The sequence below is a fragment of the Culex quinquefasciatus genome, chromosome 3, assembly GCF_015732765.1.
Source record: "Culex quinquefasciatus strain JHB chromosome 3, VPISU_Cqui_1.0_pri_paternal, whole genome shotgun sequence".
In the NCBI taxonomy this organism is placed as follows: domain Eukaryota; kingdom Metazoa; phylum Arthropoda; class Insecta; order Diptera; family Culicidae; genus Culex; species Culex quinquefasciatus.
The window spans coordinates 158,883,857-158,904,743 of NC_051863.1; the positions used below are offsets into that span (position 1 = coordinate 158,883,857).

A 20,887-nucleotide genomic window follows, 5' to 3' on the forward strand; every position below is an offset into this window, starting at 1 on the left:
TTAGCTCATTGTATGGACTTAGTAAACTGCACTTTTTTGTTTTATTACTTCGCATTCTCCGTTTGGTTACCAATGTGTCGTCTCCTGCTGCTTGTGTGTTTTAGTTTCTTCTAATGTTTAGTTTTTTTTTCTCTTGTCAAATCCAGCTATGCCCTAGAATCCTACACCCTTCAGCGCCCATAACCGGCGCGAAAAAGGCATTCTCGCTCGCATTTGGAATTTTTTTTATGGCGTTTAAAGCTTTTGGACACTCTCTATAGATGCGTTGCGTTGCGTTGCGCGCGTCAAGGGAATCGATCCTTTTTTGTCGCGCGCGCGCTGCACTAGCCAGCCAGCCAAACTGGTTGGTTTCTTGCTGCTCGTTGCGCGCGCGACACATATTTTGCGGATGCTGCAAGGTGAATGTGACGGAGATGTGTGTGTTTGTGTGTGTGTTGGGTGGTTGAATGTGGGATTTTCCTTTTTTGTTTCTCGACTAAAAAACATCGAATCCAATCGGAGAGAAGTATGGTTAGAGTTAGGCTGATCAATTTATTTCTCTTACTTGTTTTGGTTAAGGTAGGTAGGTTTGTTTTTTTTTGTTTTTCTCTCTGCTTATTTGCGCTGCGATTGCATTTTAATGCACGCAATTTAATACACACATTTAGAGGTGTGTGTGTGAGTGCGTGCAATTCTGGCTGGTGTGTTTTATGAATTACGTTTGCAATGATTTATCGGAACTGAATCTAGTTTTTTGTTTTGTTTCTTTCTCGTTCGCAATTCGATACAGGTTAAAGTGTGTGTGTGTTGTTTCATAAAGATAGTTTTGCTTCAGTTTTTTTCCTCCACTTTTTTTATATAAAACATATGTATATAAACGCTTATTAATTAACTTCATCTTACTGTTTATAGTACAAGCTTAATTTTTGTGTTTTCTTTTTTAATTTTCTGTATCCGTTCTCAATCTTAGTTTGCTGTTTTACTTTTGTATACTAATATATAATGACGATCCTTAAGGTTTACTTTAACTTGTTTTATTACTCTTCTCCCGCTCCGACATACCTTAACTTATGTAGAAACTTAACTTTACATGAACTGTTGTTTTTCTCTTCTCCCTTTAGAGATCGGAACCTCTGTCAGTTAGGTTAATGTTTTGCATTCTAGTCGAACATCAGCCGTATTCAATTGTTATGCTTGTTTTTTTCCTTCTCCTGCATTCCTGCTTCCCTTTCTAATATGTATATAAATATAGTTCCATATGTATAAGTGTATATGTTGTGTGTTCTCTATGTGTTATGCCTTAGCTTTTAGTGTTTCGCTATTTCCACCTTCAGTGTTAGTATTATCATGGTTTTCCCTACTATTTTAGATGAGATAATTGTTTGTTATGTGTGCTGTTTTTCTTTTGTTTTCTGTTAAATTTACTCCTCTTGCTTCGCCGTTCTTTCCCCCCTCTCTTGAGTGAGTGTCCGAATACGCGGAAGCATCACAGAAATAATTGTCAATAAAACAAAACAGAGCAAAAAAAAAACTAAATTTATCTGGAATAATTTTGCACAAAATTGGCTACGAAAAAAATAAGAAACAAATTGACAAAACGACAACAAAATGAGTGTTTTCTTACAAACTAAATTTTTACTAGCGCAGGGTTGAGGGGAGGAAAATCTGCGTTGAAAAAAAAACGCAAAGCACTATCGGAAAAAAGTAATAATGAAAAAGACAAAAATTACGCTAAATAAAATAACTCTTTTTTTTTAATTATACGATACGGGGAAGAATTTTGCAAATTATGCTAAGTAATAGAAGGGATTAAGGTTAGGTTTAACCAAAGAACAACACAGAAATAGACAAAAAAAAAGAAAAAGTCGCGTTCCGGTAGCTCTTTCTCGTTTGCTAGAGTTTATTGGGCGATTCTCACAAACTGTTGCTTACTCTCTCTCTCTTTCTCTCTTCTTGGTGTGTGTGTGTGTGTATTGTAGGTTGGAAAACAATTTCTACGAAGCAATTCAAACAAATTGGTTGTGAATGTATCTCGCTCTCTCACTCACTCTGTGTGTTAGTGTTGAGAGTGTGTAAGCATTACAAACTATAGATTCCAAAAGAATAATAAAGATAATAAATGTATGTGTTTTTGTGTTGATTTGTATGTTTTCTCTCTCTCTCTCCCTCTCTCTCTCTCTTTAAAGAACAGTCTATCCGAGGACGAAAGGTCTCGTCGATCGGGTTCTCCTCTTTCTTGTTAAGCATTTTTGTTTGTTTGTTTGCTTGTTTAGCAGCAATGTTGGATTCAGCAAGATGAGTATGGGTGTGTGTGTGTGTAGTAAAATTTAGAGGTACAATTTAAAAACAAACAACAACAAAAAAAAGTAACAACGAAAAGTCCGCTCTACTCGGTAGGGCTCGGTCTCGCTTACTCGCTCGTTCGCTCGCGCTTTCCTAGTTAATCTGAGAATTTAAATATTGTTTTTGTTACGTCGTAGATGCGCGCGCGTTTATCTTGCTGTTGCTGGATTTTTTTGTTTTGCTTGTTTGTTTGTGTGCTTATGTGGCTGTATGTGTGCTTGGGTGGAGGATGTGTGTACATCGTTTCACACGTTGCTGTTGCTGCTGCTTGCTTTTTTTTTACATCGAACGTGTTATTTTAAATAGAGCTGTTTAGGAGAGGTCTGAAATTAAGAAGCGAAAAAAAAACAAGTAATTATTTAAATGTTTGAAACGATTTTTGAAGAGGTTGTATTGATGTGCACCGATTTGATTAAACTTCCAGCGTATATTAGAGCACTAAAGGCTAACTGATACCAAGAGATGTTGGTATCAGTTAGTAACTGATACCAACATCTCTTGGTATCAGTTAGCCTTTAGCAGGGATGGTATTTTCTCATTTCCTCGCCGATGGCCGAGGGCTTTTAGATATCGTCCCTCGCTCAAATCATCAAATTTTCGGCGTTCTCCCAAAACTGCATCAAGAGAGCGAAGCGAAAACGACGCCGATGAAATAGCGAGCAACGAACATACCGATGCGTAAGACGGAAAAAAATCTCTCACACAGCCAGTCCCCTCGCTCATAAAGCAAGAGAAAGAGCAATCGTGAAATTCTCTCGCCCGTAAGCCCTGTAGAAATGAGTTCATTTGTGTGCGTGAGCTCCAGTGTATGTATACAGCAATTTCGTGTGCGTGTCTCTCCGGTTGGAACGATAGTTCCATCGGAGCCAGCGAGAGAGTATTTCTCGTCGATGTGATGGGCTTTCGATATTCGCGACAGCAAGCCGACCATCACTCGGCTGCGAAAGAGAAGAGAAGTTTTAAGAGACGAGGAACGCACCGAAATATGCATCAATGATAGTGCGATGGTGATGGTTTACCTACCCTGTCAGTTAGTCGATAATTCATTATTCTCAATGATCCTCGCCAAAGCGTCACTTAGAAAAATCGAAACACGAAATTTGTATTATGTATTTCATTCTCGAAATTTCTCTTTCCTAAAATATGACTCCAAAAATGTTCCAAAGTTATCAGATTTTCTATAGTCTAAGATGGTGTACAAAAAAATTAAGGAATCAGCAGATTTTAATTGTTTTAAAGATGAAGTGACGGTATTTAAGAATTTAAAAATTAAATAATTAAATAATTAAAGAATCAAATAATCAAATAATTAAATAATTAAATAATTGAATAATAAAATAATTAAATAATTGAATAATTAAATAACAAAATAATTTAAAATTTAAAAAATTCATTTGACAAATTAACAATTTAATAATTCAAAAATTTAATAATGTAATAATGTAATAATTTAAAAATTTAATAATTTTCATAATTTCATAATTTAATAATTTAATAATTAAATAACTTAATAATTTAATAATTTAATAATTAAATAGTTAAATAGTTTAATAATTTATTAATTTAATAATTTAATAATTTAATAATTTAATAATTGAATAATTAAATAATTTAATCATTTAATAATTTAATAATTTAATAATTTATTAGTTTAATAATTTAATGATTTAATAATTTAATGATTTAATAATTAAATTATTTAATAATTTACTAACTTAATAATTGAAGAATTTAAGATTTTAATTTAAATTTAAAAATTCAAGAATTAAAAAAATTTAAATGATTTAAAAATTTAAAAATTTATAAATTTTAAAAAGCATGACATAGCATTGGTGTCTACCCGTAGTTGCTACTCTGTTATTGACCTCTGAATTGCTCCGTGGACCAAAGATGAAGAGTAGGAACCAATCATCACCACTTCGCAACTTTCAAATGTCCCTATCATGCTAGTTAATCACAGCGCCGGCCACGACCAGTAGTAAGACACGGGGAAGTGGATGGGAATTTTAGTCCGATACTTGAGTGATGAAGACCGCTAAATCGGCTGCGTCTTAGACAAAGTATCACGAGGGGGTTAGTAAGATGGGTGTGAAGCCAGGATTCACCGTGGTAGGTGATGTGGCTGGTCATAGTTATTTTTAGTCCTTAATTCTTCGTATGTTCTTAGATTCACTTTGAAAGCTTTCCAAGTCGGTTCACCAAGCTTTTTGTGCTGAATTCTGGTCGTGTTGAAAGTTCAATATTCGCCTAACGAGCATGCAACCGAGTAAGTGTTCTTGAATTCAACTTTGCATTCAATATTGAGCATTGTCCTGTTATTACACAGCAACTTTCTTTCACTGAAATTCAGTAAAAATTTACTGAAATCTGCACTACTGAATCTTCAGAAAGTTTTTCAGTAAATAGTAAATTGCTGAAACTTCAGTTTTCTGAAACCAATCAGGATGACAGATGGTAAACTGGATTTTCAGTAAGTTTGAAAATGTCAAAATGACGTAAGAAATGCTGAATTTTCAGCAATCGAAGATCTGTCAAACTGAACTGAAATTTCAGTAAATAAAGAGTTGTCAAATAAAACTGAATTTTCAGTAATTGATAAGCTGTCAAATTGAACTGAATTTTCAGTAAGCCCGAATTGTCAGACAATACTGAATTTTCAGTAATTCTTAACTGTCAAACTGAACTGTGTCTTCAGCTAATCCGGTTCCCGGTACTCCAGTGAAACCCGGATAATGGCAAATTACGGAATTCGGAGCAAGTCCAGCTTTTTTCGCTGGCTACTTTTTCGTTTTCGCGTGGAAGAAAAGTGAAAAAAGAGAAATGGTCAGCCAGTTCTACAAAAGATCGCGTAACAGATAGTCCTAAGAACAATAAAAATGCCTTTATTTATTACTATATACGATTGCCAAACACAAAAAACAACAGGAATCCACTTCCGGCCGCAGCGAAACTGAGAACCGATTTTGTTCGGACGTGGATCAAAACTCGATTTCCAACGGCACGCTTCGAGAACAAACTAAAATGGCAACCAAATAGACTGGCAGAGCAAATGTCAGAAACATAAATAGACTGACAGGAATGTTACTGATTTTCAGTAATTTCAAAAGACGAATGCTGAATTTCAGTAAAAATAGGATTACTGAAAATTTTCAGTAAACTTATTTACTGAAAACGAACATCAGAATTTAGTGTGTAGGTTCTCAGATTCCATTCAAGTTTCTTGGATTCTTATAGCATTCTTAATTCTTCTTGTCAACTAAGCCTCGATGGTTTGGTGGTTAGCATTTTTGTCTGCTGACCCAAAGGACGGGGAATCGAACCCCGCCGCGAGCTAATGAATTTTTCCTTCATATTCAAGTGTTCAAAATTCCTTCCTTCCATAATTTCTCGATAGGAGCAGATGGGAATCGAACCCAGAACCTTCCGCTTACAAAGCGAACAGCGTAACCATTCAGCCACGCCTACCCCTTTATTTTAGAATTCCTCAGCAATACATTTAAAAAACTAATCTCTTCTTAAAGGTTAATTCGCTGTGTTTTATTAAGAAAAGACAAACAAACATTTTCGGAAGAAATTTCAATTTTGTTTCAGTAACAATTTCGTTATTTTTTTCAAAAATCGTTAAGATCATAATCGTTTTTATTTATATATTATTTTGAATTATTTCTAAATAGTTATTTTTTACCATTTCTGAAATTAGTTTTGTTTTAGACTAGCTGAAAAAATGTTCGTTATTTTCGACTTTGAAAATAAGACACAAGTAGGGGAAATTCTCGTATGTTTGGCAGATTGAGCACTCGCTCCTCACTCCATCCCATTTGCCGATTTTCACTATTTAAACAACTAATTTTGAACAACTTTTGATATAAACTTGCTTGCTCACTTCTTTAATGAGTTGTAATCGAATGTCTAAGTGCCGACACGGCAACATTAGAGGCACGCTGGAATTAGATGCTGTTCCCCTAATTACTGAAAAAAAAAAAACTGAAATTGAGATTTTTTTCATTTTATTTTTTTTTCAGCTATTAGTCCTTAATGTTCAAAATAGAGAAGGACTTAAAATACTAATTTTGGCTTATTTAAAATGTGAGGCCAGATTTTAAGACATTGAAAATAATGATTGGAAAATTTTACAAGCCGCAATTATTAAGACACATAACCGATTAATGAGCAACTTTTTTGTTTGCCTATTATTTCTTGAATTGTCCTTTGGAACCATCCAGAGAATACGCGACAACTTTTTTTCCGAAACACTTAGTAAAACTTAATCAAAATCGGTGCACATCGACTTTTGCAGAGAACTATCGGTTTTGTAACTTTCTACTCTGTAAATACTTACAACTTGGCGCCGCTTCGTAGCGTCTCTGTATTTGGTCGTAGGTGAATTTGACAAATGCGTCGTACTGCTCGGCCAGCTTGGTGGTCAGCACGGCATCGTACTGTTCCCGCAGGGAGTCCTCTCGTTCCTTGAGCATACGCTCGCAGATCATTTGTACCTGCGAATAGAGCAAAACAAACGAAAATGCTTTATGTTCACTTCTGAAACGTGACAATACGCAGCTATTGCGCGTCAAAAATGAAAAAAAGGATCAGACATCTGGTCCGGATGAATTATGATCCTCTGGTGCAAAGAGGACACGGAAAGGGATCTCTTGCTGCGTTGCCACAGCACATTCCACGAGACGTAGAAAATCCCTCTCCGTCCCCTGCTGAGACGGATTCTTCACAGAGAACACCCTTTTCTAGCTACAGGAGGACCAACTGTTAGGTTAAATGCGTCGATGCACCAAAATACTCACCTGTTTGAACGTGAACAGCGCCTTCTCCGGGTTCTTGACCATGCTCGGGGGGCTGTCCGGCCGGCGGGGACTGTCCGGGCCCATCTCGGAGCCGCTCGATTCCGAGTCCTGCATACGCTCGCTGTGGTTGAAGGTGAGCTGCTTCCGGCGGTGCAGTCTTTTGATCTCTTCCGTGATGTTTTGGGCCATTTTTTCTGCAAAACAAATTAAATTGAATGAAGAACATGCAAAAAAAAAAAGTAAGCTGGACATTGAATAATTTAACCATATTCCACAGAGTGACATCGACATCGATTTTTCGCAATCGTAGGAGAAATGAAAAAAGGGAAAACTTATGAATAATTTCACTTGTCGGAGGAGAGTGTGCGAGGCAAGATCTAAAATATCCCCCCACTTTTATCTCCTCCCGCTGGGGATTTCCATCGCCCGGAGAGGGATGAAATGCGATGAAACTGCAGCGGCAGAAGCAGCAGCAATGCAGAGTTTTAGGTTTATGGCTCATTGCAACCCAACCCCCACGTCTACTAGCAGCACATCTCAAGTAGTGCAAAACAACTACCGACTATATTTGTAGAATACAGTTCGCCTGGAGACTAGTTTATACTGTGAGCTGCTATGAGTTGCTGGAAAAAACACACATGGTGCCGTCGGGAAGCCATAATTATCAGAATCCCGTGCGGAACTAACGTTTTGTGATGTACGAAGTTTGATTTTATAGAAAATTGCCCATAATTGAAAATTGGGCTATTATGCCAAATCAAGTATTCCGAGAAAAACGCGTTTTAGTGTTTGTCACCCAAATCACCGTCAAGGCAATTTCTCATAAGAGTGGCATATTAGCCGTTTGGGTTTTCGCATCGGCAGCCTAATCCAAGCAATATTTTAGTGAAATTAAAAGTTCCAGAAGACGCGTTGGAACATCCTCTACCACCTGGTGCAAAAAACTCGATTTTGTCAACAGTGGATAATATCCGTTTTTTCAATGGTGGACAGCAAACATAATGTTACAAGATCCAGCTAAAAAGATTAAAACATAATCAACTGAACCTTGCTTTATGCATTTTTTCATTTATTTGCAGTACATATCTCGGGTGAGTTTCCAAAAAGCCGTAAGAGCCACCGTGACCTCCGACACTAATTTTCATTTTCCTCAAAATTGAAGCAAAATTTCATTTATCTTTAATGTAGAGCACATGAAGGACGTGTAGATGTAGATGAACAATCTCAAGCATTTTTGAAATAGTTTTTTCGCAAGTAGGTCGAGTACCGTTGCAAAAAGGGCTTTGTTTACCAATGGCTCTTACGGCTTTTTGAAAACCAATCCGAAATATTTAGTACATTCCATATGAAATTTATCATGCTTAGTTTTTGATATTTATTGATGGTTTCATGTCTGTTCTACAACTTTAAATCATGATCTTACGTTTTTACATTTTTTAATACATATAAATATAAAATGTTAGGGGCCACCCAACCACGTGGAATCTTTTCGAAGAAAAATTCAAATGAAGGACGTATTTAGAAGTTATAAGAATACGACAAACAAACAAACTTGCACTTTTTGACAGTTTTTGTGCTTCTTTTGTTTGCAGAATCGTCAGAACTGTTTACGAGTTTGTCGAAAAAAAAAAGAAATGACTTGCCATACACAATAAGTCACAAAAATAAATTCCACGTGGTTTATGGATGGTCCCCACGGGAAAGAGTTTTTTTTGCCATTGTTTCGATCCATTCCATCCTGCAAACTCTCACAAAAAATATGTATTTCTTATCTGAAGAATGGTTTCAAATCAAAAGCTCTCTATAAAAACTCAATATAAACCATTGGACAAAGTTTCTTAAAAAAATATATTGACAGTTTTTGTAAAAAAAAACTTGAATTTCAATAATAAACTTCAAAAATGGAACCATCATTTTGATTCGGGGTAAAAACATAAAAAAAATCAGTTTTTTAAAAATAACCGAAAGCTTAACAATAGTATTATTTCAATGTTTATTTTTGAAATTATCAAACATAAGTTTTTCAGGAACTTCGTTTTAGCTGGCAGTGAAAAATATGTTGACAAAAAGTTAAGGACAACAAAATTATTTGTGAGTTTATGATTATATTTACTATCAAATATTATCATCTTTACACTTGATTACGGTTATTTTTATTTCAAAGAAATTAAAAATATATGGGAATTCGTTAAAAGAAATTTTTACCAAGTATCCATTAAAATTTTGTAAATTTTATTTAATTTTTTGAATCGATGTCGATTTATCGAATTAATTGTTAGTATTTTTATATTCATTTTTTTTAATGAAAATCCAGTTCGATAACACTTCATAACTATTTTACCACTAATTTTATACGATTTTTTTAGACAAAAGTTCTTTAAACTTATTTGAAATAACTCAAACAAATTCTTATTTATTAAATCAAGCCAATACAAATTTACAATCAAATGAATTTATTATCAAATGAAGGCTTTTTGAACTTTTCACAAATTTTGAATTTTGAGAGCACAAAACGGAAAAGAGTTAAACTTTAGAAAAACAATATTTAAAAAACTAGTACTTAAAAAAAACTTTGATTAAAATTTTTACCACCCATATTTGCAATTTCCAGATTTTTTAATATTTTGAAAGCATAATTTTTACATTTTTTTTTTCATCCAGACCAAAAAACCTTTGGATTTTTTTTCGATATTTAAGTTCAAGCTTCATCTACAGTTGTGGACCCATAGTCCACAACTTGTGGTACACATAGTCACACAAAAGTTTAAGGGAATCACACATTTGGAAACAATATTTGAAAGAACTGAATGAATTTAGTTTAAAATTCAAAAACATTTACTACAAATAAAAACTATAGCCAACCCGTAGTTGGCAATGTGGCAAAAGTAAGGCCGTTGCAAATATTTTTTCAAAGTTTAACTGATAACTTTAAAATCTGTGGGAAAAGGTACCAATATTTATACAAATTTGGAAAGTACATGCAATTTCCAATAAAATTCACTCCAGCAAACATTTAAAAACACCAAGTTTGAGTCAAGTGAGATACATATGTAGCGTGACGGGACAACATCGCACAATTAGATCATTTTGATTTTTATACACAAAAGTGAAGACCTCTGCTTTCCTAGTAAGTTTCTGAAATAACCTTTTTCTACAATTGATTCTAAAATGTAAAGCGAAGATTTTGCTTCCTGGATCACCCAATTTCGTCAAATTTTGTTGATTCGACAGGTACTTCTTTTCGTGACGGGACAACGCAGATATTTTGCAAAAGAGGGTTTTGCTCGCGTTGTCCCGTCACGAAATGAAGCAATTGTGAAAATCTCTACTGACTAGTCAACGTTAACTAATTTAGGGTCTCTGAGCTCGAATATGACTCCTAGAATACTCCAAGGTATTCAGGGAATGTGCAATCCAAGATGGCGGCCAATATGGCGGTGCTAGAATATTCGATATTTTATAAAGAAATGTTACCGGCAATGAGCAGGTCAAATTCAACAAAGGGTTGCTGAACTCGAATATGAGCCCTAGAATATTCCAAAATACTCAGGGAATGTGCAATCCAAAAAAAAAAACGAAGTTGACTTTATTGCTGTCGGCCACCATTGCTAGTACCAACCACTAGTGTCTTCCTTTTTATCTACAAGGACTTCGCCGCCCTGGGCTCCTAAGTGTATGAAAGTATGGCACGGAGCGACGGCGCCGAATACCCATATTTACACAAAGAATTTTAGAGCGCCCGCCGCGGGATTCGAACCGGCGACCTCTGGATTGTGAGTCCAGTGCGCGGTCCGATTGATCCACACGGGCGGGACAATCCAAAATGGCGGCCAATATGGCAAAGCCAGAAAATTTGATTTTTTTCGGGATTGTAACAGGCAATCAACGGGTCAAATGCAACTAATTTGGGGTCGCTGAACTCGAATATGAGCCATATAATATTCCAGAGTACTCAGAGAATGTGCAATCCAAGATGGCGGCCAGTATGGCGTAGCTAGAAAATTGTATTGAATTCCATGAGTACCTATTTATTTATTTTTGGCCATATTTGGCATTATGCCGCATAGACTGTTCTAAGGACTTTAGAATATTCTAAGGATTATTTTCGAGTTCAGCATCCCCAAATTAATTAAATTTGACCCGTTGACTTCCTGTTACATTTCTGTATAAAAAATTTCCAATATTCTAGGTTTTTTTGAATTCGTGCCTTGACCAAAAAATTGGCGTGACGGGACAACGCAAACTTGCGTCAGTCGTAACTCTGGTTCCTTTTGACCAATTTTCGATTTCTAATAAGCATTTTAAAGGGGTTTTCGAGTACGAAGAGAATCCAAAATATGATGTAAATCCCATTTCACGAACTATTGCAAATTAAACAATTGTCATTTTTCGTGACGGGACAACGCTTCCATATACCGCCTTTTTAAATGTCCTGTATAGTTTTATAACACCAGAATCTGCTTTTGTCAATAAGAGGGCTTATAAAAGAGTCATTTTACTAAAAAATTCCGTTTAGAATGATTAAATATCTACATTCCATCCATTAATTTGAGCAATTATTTAAAAAAGTTGGGAAAATTCAAAATTTCAAGCGTTTATACATTTTACAATTTCTGCTCACAGATATGTTTAGAATAGGAACTTTGGTGTGGAAATATGTTTTTTGTGTGGTTCAAATAGTTGGAAAACTATTTGAAAAAAAATTATCAAAACCATCCAAAGTTCAACTTGAAAAAATGACTGCTTTGTAAACAAATGCTAAGAATCGGTCAAGTGTAGGTATAAGTGATGAGTCATAACATTTAGTTTTAGTATTTTAGTTTGCGTTTATCTTGTTTAGTTTATGTTTGTTTTTGGAAGTATTTGGCCTATTCTACCACCTCCTACCATTACATTTTGCCTATCTATTTTTTCATGTTTTCACAGTAACCATTATAATTTAAATTGTAAAAAATGCGTAGAAGCATAGTCTGGGACATAACAATAATTACTGCATACTTCTTTTTACTTAGAATATATTTAAAAAATGTTAGTAAAAAAAACAGCCAAAGTTGACCGTAATAAAAAGACATTTTTATAAACATTGGCAAAGTCATATAAGAAAGATGGTTTTTTGATGATTTTTTTAAATCGAAGCCCGTTAAAAGGCGGGATTGAGTTCTAGAGGGTTAATGGTTTCAAATCATGCAGAATAGATAGACAAATTTCTAAATTTTCTTCAAGCGAACCTCCCTTTTAAAATGTTAGCGAATATTTAAAGGGGATGCTTTCAAAATGCTTCAAAACCCACCCCACTATGTTCTTTTTCTTCCCCTTTAAATTAAAACCCTCTAATTCCACTGCGTTCACTGCTGGCCTCACCCACGCCCTCTCATCCACAGACAAGCCCCGGTTGGTTATCGGGGTGATTTTTTTTTTGTTTTTCGGGGTTAAAACCTTAAAAGCTTGAAAGTTGCGGCAACGACGACGACATTGCCATCACCACCAAGTCAAGAGCCAACCAAATCACGTTTCATTGCGCTGTCTCTGCGCAAAATATAAAATTTAATGCACACTTTGCTGGCTCCATGTATTCTGATACCGTCATCGTCGGTCAACATGGACGCGCGGACAGACGGACGGACAAAAACGATTTTTCGATCGATTCAGAGTGATGTTAGTATGGTGGACCGGACACACTCACCTGGGGTCAGCTTGGGGCAGACGGCATCGGCAAACGGGGAAGGCTTCGGTTCCATCACGGCACTGCGGGCAGCCGCCGACGAGGACGAGGGGCTGCTGTTGAGGGCGTTGCTGATGGAAGTGCTGCTGCCGGCGGCGCCGGCCGGACTCCCGAAGGGGTGGCACCTCCGGCGCTTGGTCGGCCGCTGATTGAGACTCTCCCAGTCGAGCGAACGTTTCAGCGTTGCACAGGCCATTTTGTGATTCTTTTTGCTGCTGCTGTTGCCGGTTGAGGAGGCGCTGGTTCAGTCTTTTTCTTCTGCTTCTTTTTTCCACTTCCGGAACGACAACGATTAAGGGGTTACCACTTGAGAACCGAGGTGCTTCCTTTACTGGGTAATGTTTCTTTTTTTCACCTGCACATCAATCAGTATTCACCGCTGCTGCGACAATCAAAGCTGTACAAAAAGGGAAGGAACACTTTCTTTTTAGCAGAGGAACAGGAAAAACGAGCTCCTTGAGCAAAACACGAAATGCCCGATGGAAAGGATTAGACACAACACACACTAATCGCGTTGGAATTTGCTCGACGGCACGGCTCTTCAGATGAAAACTACTCCACACTGTCCACCACGGCGCAGCAGATTTCGATTTTCGATGTTTCGTTCCAGAGACCTGCCTCCCGCTGCTGTCAGGTCAGCTGTCAGACTGAGTCTGGTGTGTGGAGAGAAGGAACAAGAAGCTATCTAGTGTGCGTGTGCGATTGGGTTGGGTGCAGGGTGTCAACTTGGTTACAGTAACTTTTCCAGAAAATCTATTTTTAAAGTTTGTCGGTTAATATTTTCAAAACTATGAATGATGGAATCAGGGTGTAGTAAAATATGTACTACGTGTCACTTGTTACATTAGGGGTTAGGCGATTGTACACCCTTCTTACAAAAAAGGTTTTTTTTGCCTCTGTGCTCTCTTGTACTAAGCTTGCTGGTTTTCCTATCTAGTTAGCATAAGAGAGCACAGAGGCATCGAATTATTGTCCACACATCTCTTTTGAAGCGTTTGGTACGGTATGTCCACCGCATCATCCTCCCTTGTAGATTCTGTGAAATGTGATCCATTTGAGCAACGCTTCACGAAATCGGCCGATTTCGATCATTTTTATTTTTTGTATTTTTTTATTTGACTCAAACTTTGTGGGGCCTTCCCTATGACCAAATAAGCTATTTTGCGTCAATGGTTCACCCATACAAGTCTCCATACAATTTTGGCTGCTGTCCATACATTCGGCTGCCGATCCCGATGATGCTATGAGACGCGGGTTCGATTCCCGCCTTATCCACTGAGCTTCTATCGGATGGTGAAGTAAAACGTCGGTCCCGGTTTCTCCTGTCTCGTCAGAGGCGCTGGAGCAGAAATCCCACGTTAGAGGAAGGCCATGCCCCGGGGGGCGTAGTGCCAATAGTTTCGTTTTTCCATACAAAAATGGTATGTAAATATTCAAACAGCTGTAAATTTTGAGTGAATTTTCTGATTAATTTGGTGTCTTCGGCAAAGTTGTAGGTATTGTTGAGGACTTTTGAGAAAAAAATTGGCACGGAAAAAATATTTGCAGATTTTTTTATCAACTTTTTTCTCACTAAAACTCAATTTCCCAAAATACGTATTTTTGATTTTCGAGATTTTTTGATATGTTTTAGGAGAAACATGGTCAAAAAATCTGCCGCCGAGTTATGAATTTTTGAAAAAACAATGATTTTTGGAAAAAATTGAATTATTTTTTAATGCAAAATTGAATTCGCAATCGAAAAATACTTTACAGATTTTTTTATAAAGGGCTTCGTTTTCAAGATACAGTCGACTCTCTGGCTGTCGATCTTCTCGATATCAATAATTCTCCATCTATCGATGAATTCTTCAGTCCCTTCAATCTGCATACTTCAATTATCTTAATTCCTCGATATTTTCCCTTACTTGAAGGATCTTTTCCTCGACGGTCCCTTGGATTCTGTTTGCTTTAAAAATCTCTTCCGGTTGTCAATATTGTCACTATCTCATGGCTTGCATAGACATTTTTCTTTGTGAAACGAAGCTTTGAAGGGTGTTTGACATTAGTTTGTTTTTGTTTGCTGGACGTTGTCATGATTCTCTCCCATAGCTGGGTACCAAGAAAAACATATTTTCAATCGAGTCTTCATTTTGCATCGTTCTGTAAACTGATGCTTCTCTTCCTCAACGGTCCCTTGGATATTGACAACCAGAGAGTCGACTGTATAACCACCGAAAGTTTGATTTTAGCGAAATATTTGCAGTTTTTCAATTTTTAAAAATAGTGACCATGAGTGACCATTTCTAAAAATATTTTTTTTTGAAAAGTTCAGAAAATTTGCTCTAAAATTGTCTAAGAGACATTGAAGATTGGACCTCTGGTTGCTGAAATACAGCGGCTTAAAGAAAAAGAAACACGAAAATTGAAGTTTTCTAAGTCTCACCCAATCAGCCCACCATTTTCTAATGACGATATCTCAGCAATTAATGGTCCGATTTTCAATGTTAATACATGAAACATTCGTGAAATTTTCCGATCCTTTCGAAAAAAATATTTTGAAATTTTTTAAATCAAGACTAACATTTTAAAAGGACCAAAAATTGAATATTACGCTCATTTAAAATGCTGGTCTTGATTTAAAAAAAATCAAAATATTTTTTTCGAAAAGATCGGAAAATTTCACGAATTTTTCATGTATTAGAATTGAAAATCGGACCATTATTTGCTGAGATATGGTCATTAAAAGATGGTGGGTTGTTTTGGTGAGATTAAGAAAACTTCAATTTTCGTGTTTCTTTTTGTTAAAGCGGCTCTATCTCAGCAACCCGTGGTCCAATCTTCAGTGTCTCTTAGACAATTTTATAGCAAATTTTCTGAACTTCTAAAAAAATATTTTTAGAAATGGTCACTCATGGTCACTATTTTTAAAAATCGAAAAACTGCAAATATGTGTGTGTGTGTGTGTGTGTGTGTGTGTGTGTGTGTGTGTGTGTGTGTGTGCAACCATCCAAACGGGACCACGCGGCCACTTCTTACAAATTGAGTTGTTTCCACCCTATACATGCAAATAACTCGCATAGGCATTTGGAAGGTGTTAGCTCTGCCGAGCTTCGGTGACCCATTTCTACGCTGGCTAGCCGAGCGCGAGGTACTTCAGCTTTATCGACAAGCCCCGCCCTGAAGAACGTTTGCATCAATCGGATTCAAACGTTATTTAGAACTTCCGAACCCTTGTCAAATGGACAAGGACCCAGCGCGTATATAGTTGATAGTAACAGTATTCCTAATTCCAGTCATAGCTCACCAAGTGGTTAGCATTTTGTTTACCAATTCAAAGGACGGGGGATCGAACCCCACCTCGAGCGACTTTGATTTTTCGTTCTTATTCATTATTTCAAGTATTTCTAAGTCTTAAACTTACTCGTTGGGAGCAGATGGGCATCAAACCCAGGACCATTCGCTTACAAAGCGAACATCGTAACCAGTCAGCCACGGCCGCTCCTTAGTAAGATAGGCGTAGTTGTCTTAATTGAATTGTATGGATGTTAGAGTAGATGAAAGAGTTATTTGATCAAAATTATGGAAAGCTCTCACCAAAAACACGAAATCTTCAACAGCTTGATTCCGATCTTCTCGACACGTTCTTCTTGAACCATCAGTAGAATTCCCAGGAGCGGACCTGGTACCGATACACGGCTTTGAAATAATCGAACGATGATCACCACCTACACCTTCTTACTCGATGTTTCAGCAACGCTTGAATTAACTTCAACTTCGCGATTGTTGTTCCTGCCTTTTTTGCTTCCGTTGATGTGGAAGTTGAATTTCTTATGTTCTTATCGCTTACAATTGTAACAAGACCTTCAAATTTTAACTAATTTCACAAATTTTAAAGAAAATTTTAAGACGATCAGAAAGTAAAAAATGACAGCAAACAAAAAAACGCGTCCCAAAATCGAAAAACTGCAAATATTTCGCTAAAATCAAACTTTCGGTGGCTATATCTTGAAAACGGAGCCCTTTATCAAAAAATCTGTGAAGTACTTTTCGATTGCAAATTCAATTTTGCATTTAAAAATAATGTCAAACTTGTTTTTGTACGAAACTTCGATTTTTTCCAAAAATCACTATTTTTCAAAAATTCATAACTCGTCGGCAGATTTTTGACCATGTTTCTCTATGGCTCAAAAGTTGCGGATTTTTGTCCCCTAAAACATATCAAAAAATCTCGAAAATCAAAAAATACGTATTTTGAGAAATTGAGTTTTAGTGAAAAAAAGTTGATTAAAAAATCTGCTTTTTTTCCGTGTACCTATTTTTTCTCAAAAGTCCTCAACAATACCTACAACTTTGGTGTCTTCGGCAGATCAGAAAATTCACTAAAAAGTCACAGCTGTTTGAATATTTACATACCATTTTTGTATGGACAGCAGCCAAAATTGTATGGAGACTTGTATGGATGAACCAATCACACAAAATAGTTTATTTGGTCATAGGGAAGGCCCCCACAAAGTTTGAGCCAAATTAAAAAATACAAATAAAATCCATTTCCGGTTTTGGTAAAGAATTGCTCATTTACAGAATTCTTCTTGAAGTTTATGTTATTCATTGTGTCGTTCAATAATGAGAAAACAGGTTGTCTGATTAGATTAATACGACAGAGTCATCTCTAACCGCACGAAGTTTTCGGACGGACCCTTACTCCTTTCTAATCTAATCGAACAACCTACCCAGTCAACTCAATCGGAAGTCTGAAACGGAATTCAATTCAAATAGGAGAGGAAGGATGCGTGGACATACCGTACCAAACGCTTCGAATGAGATGAACGATAACCGCCGTTCTACGCAAAACTGTCCCATGTTCATAGAGTTGTAACTGAGAAAACGCGATTGAAATTCCCATATGCAGAGTTGTTACGGAGAAGTTGAAAAAAAGAGTTTCATAACAATTTATTTTCTTATGAATTAACAGAAAAAGTATTTGATTTATATGGACACGTTTTTTTGCCAGGATGAAGTAAACCAGAGGGAAAAGCGGTAACATTAAATTTGGCAAAAAATAAATTGAAATATTTTGAAAGATAAGTATACAAAACAAATAAATTTTTAATTCAAAAATTTAAAGATCAAATCAATTTAAAATAAATTAATTTAAAAATGCACAAATCTAAGAGCAAATTTGCACACTCGATGATGCTCGCTAAAAAGTCATTCAGAAAAATCGAAACACAAAATTTGTATTATTTTCTTCTAAATTTTTTTCTAAAATTAAATATGACTTCAGATATTCTGTAATCTATTATGGTGACAAAAAAAATCTGGAGTTTTTTTTTAAAAGCTCCAATAAACCAAATTTCTATTTTTTACTTTTTGGGTGTTTTTGAAACCACCTTGAGTCAGGGGTAATAAAAAACACCCAAAAAGCAAAAACTGAAAATTTGGTTTATTGGACCTTTTCAAAAAAAACTCCAGAAATGTAGCATTTAAGAATTGAAGGGCTCTGCAGTTTCTAATTGTTTTAAGGGTCCATAATTTCAGAATTCTGCAATTCTTTTTTTTAAGGTCCAGAGTCTGAGAGTATTTTAGGAATTTAAGATTATAAGAATTTAAAAATTCAAGAATGTAAGCATTTAAGAATTTGTGTAGCTAAATTTTTTTTAAATTTAAGAAAATAAAAATTCAAGAATTTAAGCATTTAAGAATTTATGAGTTTACGAATTACAGCATTTAAGAACTTATGAATTGAAGAATATAAGAATTCGAAATAAGATATAAGAAGAATATAAGAATTCGAGAATTTATAAGCTTTTGTTCTATCGAAAAATTATATTTTATTAATTCCTGAATTTTAAGAGTTTTGACATTTTTTAAATTTAGAAATTTTGATTTTTATTTATTTTTGGATGTTTAAAAATCTGAATTTTTCAATTTTTGGATTGAACAACTATAGAAATTTAAAAAAAGTTCTGAATTATTGAATGTCTGAAGCTTTGAATTTTGCATGAATTTCATTTTTGAATATTTTTTAAATTCAGGGAAATTTTTTTTTTCTGCGGGTTAAATTCCATCTAAAATCGTCCTATACCTCCACGTCCAATCAAGCTCATTTTTGGAATTTGACCACAGTACGGCCACTAGAACACCCCCCCCCCCCAGTAATATTTTTTGTAATCCGAAATTCTATTTCTTCAAGAAAAGCATTGAAAAAAATTTAATGTATTCAGTATAAAATAAACAATTAATAAGGTTAATAAAACATCACCTAAAACTCAAAAGAAATTAAATATTAGGGTGTTTCATCCAAACAAAAAAGTTCTCAGAATCAGGCAAACCAAGGTTCCCCTAGTAGAGGATACCCATAGGGACTCTCATGCCAAATATCAGCCCATTTGGTTGAGAATTGGCCTGTCCCCAGCGGTTCAAAGTTTACATGTAAATTACTATGGGATTTTGTGCTTTTCGTTCAATCGTTCCTACAGGTCTGGGGACAACATGGATTCACTCGGAATAAAGACAGGTGTGTAGGGGATGGTCAATGAACAAATTCCAGAAGGAATTAGGGTTGTCCATTCTGTCCCCAAGGTGCGCATTGGATCGACGTCCGGTGTCTCCAGAATCAACGATTCACCCTTCAAATGTACGCATTGTCCTTAGTATGCTATGACGGCTAGCTGAAAATTACGACGCCCCATGTCAGACGGTGAACACGTGGAGAAGCATCGATTGCATTATTATTACAAAATCATCATGTTACGTTATTTGGAATAGTTCAAATTATTACAGGAACATCAAAAATTATAATTTTATTACTTTAAAGTATGTTTCTGAGCCAAAACTTGAGTGAATGCTCTGCCACGTGTTCACCGTCTGACATGGGGCGTCGTAATTTTCAGCTAGCCATCATAGCATACTAAGGACAATACGTACATTTGAAGGGTGAATCGTTGATTCTGGAGACACCGGACGTCGATCCAATGCGCACCTTGGGGACAGAATGGACAACCCTAATTCCTTCTGGAATTTGTTTATTGGACCATCCCCTACACACCTGTCTTTATTCCGAGTGAATCCATGTTGTCCCCAGACCTGTAGGAACGATTGAACGAAAAGCACAAAAATCCCATAGTAATTTGCATGTAAACTTTGAACCGCTGGGGACAGGCCAATTCTCAACCAAATGGGCTGATATTTGGCATGAGAGTCCCTATGGGTATCCTCTACTAGGGGAACCTCGGTTTGCCTGATTCTGAGAACTTTTTTGTTTGGATGAAACACCCTATTAAATATGCAGGCCTGTAGCAGATGTTGAGTATAAGAATCTTTCTGAGTATAAGAAATTTTTTTTACTATAATTTTTAGGACCTTTATTTGGACATTCTCTTGCTCTTTCACTAGTAAAAGTAGTACTTTTTGAACAAAAAACTTCATTTCAAGACTATTTTATTCTGAGCAGCAACACAAATTTCCTATTCCATAATTGTGGGACGTTATTGTGCCTCCCACAATTGTGGAACACCTGAATTTAACTGATATTTTCACAAATAAAGTTATCAGACCAGTCATAAAACATAACATAAGCTTGAGTTTCATTGATTTCAGTGTGTGAAGTCATTATTTTGTAAAAAATTATATGCTCCTTGAGAGAATCAAAGTTTGTTTACATCCGTAAGGAAAAAATGTTCCGAATTTGTGGATTTCAAGGGTCAAAGTTTTTCTTCAAAAAGAAGGTAAAAACGAATCATTAAGTTCAATTATCGATTTGCTATGCTTTTTTCAACATTGGCCGATCTGTAAACTGTTCCGAATATAAGGGATGGTTGTAATAACTTCTAAAAAATCGAAGTTTTTGCACTAAAAAAAAATGTAATTCCTAATAATATTCTTTTTTATTTGAAAGTTAATTATTTTATTTATCAAAAATTGCCATCCGCGCGAAATCTGGCCCGAGTAAATTTAGTCAGCAAATCCGCGTTATCCGCGCCTTCCGTAACAACCCTGCATATGCAAAGCAGGCCGAAAGAAAACTTGAAGCAAATTTTTACAGTTGAAAAAAGTCTATTTC

At 35.9% G+C, this 20,887-nt stretch overlaps 1 protein-coding gene across 4 annotated transcripts in view; it reads right to left on the reverse strand.

Annotated features, from left to right (window-relative positions):
- LOC6045925 (akirin) overlaps positions 1-20,887 on the reverse strand; it is a 28,727-nt gene continuing 7,840 nt past the window's right edge. For all 4 annotated transcript variants that reach the window (XM_038262048.1, XM_001863165.2, XM_038262049.1 and 1 more), the window contains exons 2-5: positions 12,805-13,240; positions 7,122-7,315; positions 6,662-6,818; positions 1-2,645 (exon numbers count right to left, since the gene is read on the reverse strand). In XM_038262048.1, coding sequence (XP_038117976.1) covers positions 2,635-2,645; positions 6,662-6,818; positions 7,122-7,315; positions 12,805-13,039 — 597 coding nt within the window. In that variant the 5' untranslated portion in view covers positions 13,040-13,240 and the 3' untranslated portion in view covers positions 1-2,634. The remainder of the gene's footprint in view (positions 2,646-6,661; positions 6,819-7,121; positions 7,316-12,804; positions 13,241-20,887) is intronic.